The sequence below is a fragment of the Tachysurus vachellii genome, chromosome 12 (assembly GCF_030014155.1).
Source record: "Tachysurus vachellii isolate PV-2020 chromosome 12, HZAU_Pvac_v1, whole genome shotgun sequence".
NCBI lineage: Eukaryota > Metazoa > Chordata > Actinopteri > Siluriformes > Bagridae > Tachysurus > Tachysurus vachellii.
Window position 1 is genome coordinate 5,932,441 of NC_083471.1, and position 7,089 is coordinate 5,939,529.

A 7,089-nucleotide genomic window follows, 5' to 3' on the forward strand; every position below is an offset into this window, starting at 1 on the left:
AAATGTGTGCAATTATATGAGCTGTGTGTGTGTATGTGTGTATTTGTGTGTGTGTGTGTGTGTGTGTGGGAGGGGGTGGTTAATAAAACATGGTTCACACTATGTTGTCTTTGTAGCTTCGACCCATACAGAGAGAAAATAAAAGAAGTAAAACTGCCTGTGTGTGTGTGTGTGTGTGTGTGTGTGTGTGTGTGTGTGTGTGTGTGCGCACGGGCGTGTGTGCACTTACATTACTGAAATGTGCCTACACTAACAACCCTTTTCCTAATGCATTCGTTTCTGGTTACAAGCATGTCATACACACATGATCTCACACAAAAATCCACCAGATTATCACAAAATCTGTGTAAATTGTGTAAATTCTCAATCTAGTTCATCTGTAGTTTCTACATTTACATTTACGTTTACAGCATTTGGCAGACGCCCTTATCCAGGGCGACGTACATAAGTGCTTAAATCTCTAACATTGAATACATTAATGCTGGATCACTAAGTTACATACTTAAGATACCACGAGTTTAAAACATTTGTTCAAAGTTATAATGAAAAAGTGTCAAATGTGTGTTTTTTTGTTTTGTTTTGTTTTTTAAATGCAAAAGATAAGGAAAGAAGTGCTAGTTGAAGTGTTTCCTGAATAAGTAGGTCTTCAACCGCCATCTTTCTATTCTTTGCATTGTGAAAATGGGTAAATCTCATTGTGTAAATTGTGCACAACACCATAGCATTAAAACTCTATAGTGAGCAGGTTGGTCACATGATCATGTCCTGTGTTGTTTTAATGATGCCACAGTTGTTGGTACGAATCTTATGTTTTAGTCGAACGGCTTCCAGACTTTTTTTTACATCATTTTTAATAAATGCTGAACCTACTGCATTTTATTTACAGGACTATGCTATGGGCCCTGCGATGGGTTGGCACTCCGTCCAGGGTGTATCCTGCCTTGGTGCCCGATGACGTCTGAGATAGGCACAGGCTCCCCGTGACCCGAGGTAGTTCGGATAAGCGGTAGAAGATGAATGAATGAATGAATGAATGAATGAATGAATGAATGAATGACTATGCCATGGTAGATTAGTGTATGGTGTTATTCATGGTGTCCCTTTACTGATTATAGTGTGATGCTGCCACTACCATGCTTCACACATCTCTCTCTCACTATCTCTCTATCAAACACCCTCCCTCTTTTTCTCTCTCTTGCTACCCCATTCTCTCTCTTTCTTACTATCTTTTCCCTTTCTCTCTCTCTCTTGCTACCCCTTCTTTCTCTTTTTTCCTCTTTCACCCCTCTCCCACATTCTTACGATCTTTTCCCTCTCTCTCACCCTCTCTCTCTCTCTCTCTCTTTCTCTCTTGCTATCCCCTTTTCTCTCTTTTTCCCTTCTTTTACCCCCTCTTCCTCTCTCACCCATCTTTTCCCTTTCTCTCACTATATTTTTTCTTTCACTCCCTCTTCTCTCTATCACCCTCTCTCTTTTTCTCTCTCTATTGCTACCCCAACTCTCTCACTTTTCCCTCTCTTTCACCCCTCTATCTCTCTCTCTCTCTATCTTTCCCTCACTCACACCCTCTCTCTTTCTCTCTTGCTATCCCCTTTTTCTCTCTTTTTCCCTTCTTTCACCCCTCTTCCTCTCTCACCCATCTTTTCCCTTTCTCTCACTATATTTTTTCTTTCACTCCCTCTTCTCTCTATCACCCTCTCTCTTTTTCTCTCTCTATTGCTACCCCAACTCTCTCACTTTTCCCTCTCTTTCACCCCTCTATCTTTCTCTCTCTCTCTCTTTCCCTCTCTCACACCCTCTCTCTTTCTCTCTTGCTATCCCCTTTTTCTCTCTTTTTCCCTTCTTTCACCCCTCTTCCCCTATCACCCATCTTTTCCCTTTCTCTCACTATCTTTTTCCGCTCTATCACCCTCTCTTTTTCTCTCTCTATTGCTACCCCACCTCTCTCACTTTTCCCTCTCTTTCACCCCTCTATCTTTCTCTCTCTCTCTCTCTCTCTCTCTCTCTCTCTCTCCCTCTCTCACACCCTCTCTCTTTCTCTCTTGCTATCCCCTTTTTCTCTCTTTTTCCCTTCTTTCACCCCTCTTCCCCTATCACCCATCTTTTCCCTTTCTCTCACTATCTTTTTCCGCTCTATCACCCTCTCTCTTTTTCTCTCTCTATTGCTACCCCAACTCTCTCACTTTTCCCTCTCTTTCACCCCTCTATCTTTCTCTCTCTCTCTTTCCCTCTCTCACACCCTCTCGCTATCCCCTTTTTCTCTCTTTTTTCCCCTTCTTTCACCCCTCTTCCCCTATCACCCATCTTTTCCCTTTCTCTCACTATCTTTTTCCGCTCTATCACCCTCTCTCTTTTTCTGTCTCTATTTGCTACCCCCATCTCTCTCTCTTTTCCCTCTCTCACACCCTCTCTCTTTCTCTCTCTCGCTACCCCTGTTCTCTCATGTTATTTAATATATGAAACCTTTGTTCGTAGCGATTTTTGCTTTACACATGCTGTTTTACATCGTTATATATTAGATATGATTCAAAAATAAAAATAAAAATAAAAGGTCATTGGGTTTCAGTCATAGAATTTCTTCGTTTAGACTTATTCAGATTGAGAGAATCGGACCGTGAAGCATGAATCATGAATCGAATCGAATCAAACAGGAGTGTATGGTTACACCCCTATAAATAGGTGCATTATGTAAGAATTTCCTGAGTGAAACTTCATTGCTGAAGTCCTCTTCAGTAACATATGGTCAGACTCTACTGTAAATTGGGGTTTTGTGTACGGAAAACAGAACGACTGCCAGCTGCTCTCACTTACCACCATTTTCTGTATTCCATCATTGAATACACAGCAGCCACCTGGTTCTACATAAAAAAATACATAGGAATGAGTGTGTGAGTGTGTGTGTGTGTGTTTGTGTCAGACTGAAAACACCAAAAGCATAATATTAGTCTTAACCTCATTAACCAAAAAGTTGCTTTTTAATTAAAAGCTGCATACTAGCACACACGCACACACACGCACACACACACACACACACTGATTCAGGATGTCTCTTTCTCTAGAATCAAAACATTCCACAGATGCTACTGCATCCTGTCTGCTTATGGGAGTGGAGCTAATGTACAATACTGAGAGAGAGAGAGAGAGAGAGAGAGAGAGAGAGAGAGAGAGAGAGAGAATAAAGTATTTAACACTATTCAACCTCTCTCACACACACTGAAAAATGAAAGTGAAACCACAAATGCATCCGAGAGTAATTTCTAAAAGACATTTGCTATAGATCTCTGTGCCATGAACAAGTTAACACGTTTCACAGCCAAATATAAAGGTCTTTTATTGCCACACAAAACTTCACTTTATCCTAATTTAATAACATTCTCAGAGACTGACACACACAGAGAGAGAGAGAGAGAGAGAGAATCAGAAATGACAATGTCTTCTGAGGTCTGTGTAAAGTGTCCTACTCCAGAAGTACAATAGTAGTAATGCATTAGTACAGGAAATAAAAATAATTTCTATGAATAATATTTAAAAATAAAAAAGTTATAATAAAGGATGCATTATTAAAATGTCCAGGAGAGGAAAATAACAGCTACAGGGAATAATTTTTGCAACAAACATTACCACTTGTACTTTTGCTAATACATACTGTAGGATCTGCTTAGACTTGGAGGTAAAGCAGAGGTGGATACTGTGAAGAAAGACTGTTGAGGAGAGATAAAGAGTGGTTTGGGACACAGTCGACTAACAGAAAACGGATTCTGTGACTCAGGAGTTAAGATAAGCTACCGTGCTAATGTGATTCTACACATGGCTTAAAGCAGTCAGTTACTCAGACGAATGTGTTAACGCACGTGTGTGTGTATGTGTGTATGTGTGTGTGTGTGTGTGTGTGTGTGTGTGTGTGTGTTTTTGTGTGTGTGTGTGTGTGTGGGCCAGATCATTGAAAACTGAGATGACCTGAGGGATTACAGGAGGAGAATTCAGTGCCTGATCCAGATGTTTATCACATCAAATAACGCTTGTGAGACAATCTGTATCTGATCTTTCTCTTTTCATTGACACAAGAGACACAAGCCAAACAAATACATTTTGTACAAATGATGCTTCCTTTGTCGAGAATATATCGGTTATCGGGTAACATTCACTATATTACCAAAAGTTTGTGCACCCTTGACCATCACGCCAATATGTGGTTATTCACCATACTGTTGGAAGCACACAATTGTCTAGTGTCTTCAGCTGTATGTTGTAACATTCTCTGTTGGTGTGGAGGTTTACATTGGAGTGGAAGACCGAGAGTGTCCTGCACTGAGCCCTGACTCTGACTCAACCCCACTGAACACCTGTAGGGTTCAAACCACTGCAACACAGACTGCCGCCAAAAGAAAGAGGAAGTAGGTGAGGTGAAGAGATGAAGGCTTTAGTCACTTAAAGGAAAACATCAAACACCTCCAGCCTCAAACACATAGTGAAAGGAAGAACTGGGATCCAGTTCAGGCTGTATTCCAGCGTCACACTAATTGGTCCTCTGAGAAAGGTTGCGAGGTACATTATTAGACCACAACAGCAGGGACTTCAGTGACAAATACTTCTCAACCAGCAAAGTTTCAACAGAAGATGAGACTAAAGTGATATGTGCAATTAGATCTGTGAGAAAGACACCAAAAAATATAGTTGGCAATTGTGTTAGAAAACAGAAAACAAATGACAGAGCTGCCCCTGGAGCAGTGATATACAGGAAGAACAGCCGTTCTTTACAATCAAAAAGAAGACTCCATTCATATCTACATAGAGAGTGGGATTAGGGCAGGGTTGCGGTGAATAAACCCCACGTTACAAAGACGAATGCAGATCTGAGAGCTCAGTGGGGTAAAATGATCTGTTCAGATGAGTCATGGTTTAGCGAAATCTCAACACGTGGGTGACTGCATGTGTAGCATGCACCAAGAGATCAGACCAGTCCTGAATCCATGACCCCTCAACTCAAGGGTAGGGGTGGGGGTGGTTGGGGGGTGGGGGTGCTCTGTTATACTGTAGGGGCTATTTATTTTACTGCCAGGGTTTGGATCATCGTAAATCAATCCAACATTCTTCTAACTGACCACAGAAACATTTTTATCTTGACAGGAATGACCTCTTCAACAATAACCTCACCCCTGTCCGCAGGGCCTGAGGGATTTTAGACTGATGTTAGACAACATTCTTCACCACCATCAAAAGATAAACTGAGGCAATGTGTGTTTGGAATAATTGATTTATATCCTCTTGTACACGTCCACACTTGTAAAAATCTATGCCAAAGTGTAATGAAAGTGTTCTGGCACCTCGTGGTGGCCATCAGTAAACAGGATTAAATCCTGTAATAATGTCAGGACCATAACAATTTAGGATCTGACAGATATTATTGTGCTAATAAACGTTGTACTGCAGCTCACTAAAAAACCCAAGGCAAAAAAAATAACTTACTAAAACAATACAGCATTATATAAATGTCTGCAAATCTCATCGCTGCAGAAAAAAAAAAAAAAAAACATGCCACACTTACAAATGGTCTTCCCAACCCTGGTTCTGGAGAATCTCCTGTCCTGCTAAAGCTTATACTATCATGTCAGGAATGAACTAAGTAGTTGATTCAGGTGTTTTAGGAGCAGACAAACAGTGAAAAGTGCAGGTCAGGGGTCACCACCGTAGAATGAAGCATGACCACCCCTTTGACCTCCCTAGTTAGACATTATAATAGGTTATAATCCTGACCACAGCTGTGGAAGGCTAGTATAATAAGCTAACCATCAACTCTTGCTTAGTTGTGCATCTTAATGAGGATGGGGATCCTACTTTAGGTTCATTATGTCATTGTTTATGGATAGTAATATTTTATAAGCACATAAACCGACGTGGCCAAAACCAGAAACAAGTCCATAACAGTTATTTAATTTTTATTTATTATAATTTTTTTTAAGTATTATATGTGAGTCTTAAATTATGAACACCTCAGGCAGGACGGAGTGCGCAGTACGCATGCGCAAGGCATGTAGCAGCTGTTTTGGTCCACTCTTCACCTGTCCATATTCCCACCACGTGAGCGGTCATAATTCATCATTTACGAAGACTTTATGGATAGAGAGAAGTTTATGCAGCAGGACACAAACAAACAGTGCTCATTTCCTATGTTTCTAACAGCTCCAGTAGATCCGGTGCAGTAACTGAAAGCCCTGGAGACACGTTCTGGTTGCGTAAAAGGTGCTCCAGCGAACTTGCCTTAACTTGTAATAGCGCAAAAAGTCTGCTGAGGTATAGAGCTGTAACCGTGTAATAAGTCGTTTTCTTACCGAGATACTGGCGCATGTCGAGAAGGAGTCTCGGGGGTCCGCCGTTGAGCTGGAAAAGGAGTGATCCGAGGCTGAAGAGCAGCAGTGCGCACATGCAGAAGCCATAATCACGCAGTGAGAAGCGCAGCCAAAGGGCCGGCGGACAGTCTCCCTTTTTACCGTTCCGATCTCTGGTGTGATTTGGAGGCTGGTGGTAGTTTAGTCTGGGGCTGCCGTTGTGATTCTTCATCGTCTCCTTGCATGGAAGCGCTGAGAGTGGTCGTCACCCATCCGCACCCTTATTTAGGGACAAACTTTGTGTAGCGCATTTATAAAACACAGAAGCTGAAACCCTCAGAGTCCGCGCTTACACTGGGCCACACTGGCTCTCTCTGGCGCTACCATTCTTTTCTGTGCTAAAGTGAAGTCGGGAATCCATCCTCTGTTCCCGGGTTAGTGCCGGTGTCAGATTACTGAGCCAGGAGGAAAAGTTCAGACGGAGGATCTGCTCTAACCGGCTGCGACACAGCGACACCGTGCGGCCGTTAGCGTAACAACATTCAGCATTTGACAGACGCCCTTATATCCAGAGCGATTCATATCTCATTTTTATACAACTAGGCAGTTTAGACCTAAGGGCCTTGCTCAGGGGCCCAACAGTGGCAAATTGGTGGACCTGGGATTCAAACTCATAACCTTCCAATTGGGAAGGAGGGGGAAGTCGTGGCCTAATGGTTAGAGAGTTTGACTCTCTAGTCATGGCCTAATGGTTAGAGAGTTT

General features: G+C 42.1%; 1 protein-coding gene across 1 annotated transcript in view; it reads right to left on the minus strand.

Moving 5' to 3' along the window:
• Positions 1-6,791, minus strand: part of usta (uronyl 2-sulfotransferase a) — a 74,061-nt gene extending 67,270 nt beyond the window's left edge. The window contains exon 1 of the mRNA XM_060884157.1: positions 6,330-6,791. Within this exon, the coding sequence (XP_060740140.1) occupies positions 6,330-6,558 (229 nt within the window). The 5' untranslated portion in view covers positions 6,559-6,791. The remainder of the gene's footprint in view (positions 1-6,329) is intronic.
• Between the last annotated feature and the right edge of the window lie 298 nt (positions 6,792-7,089).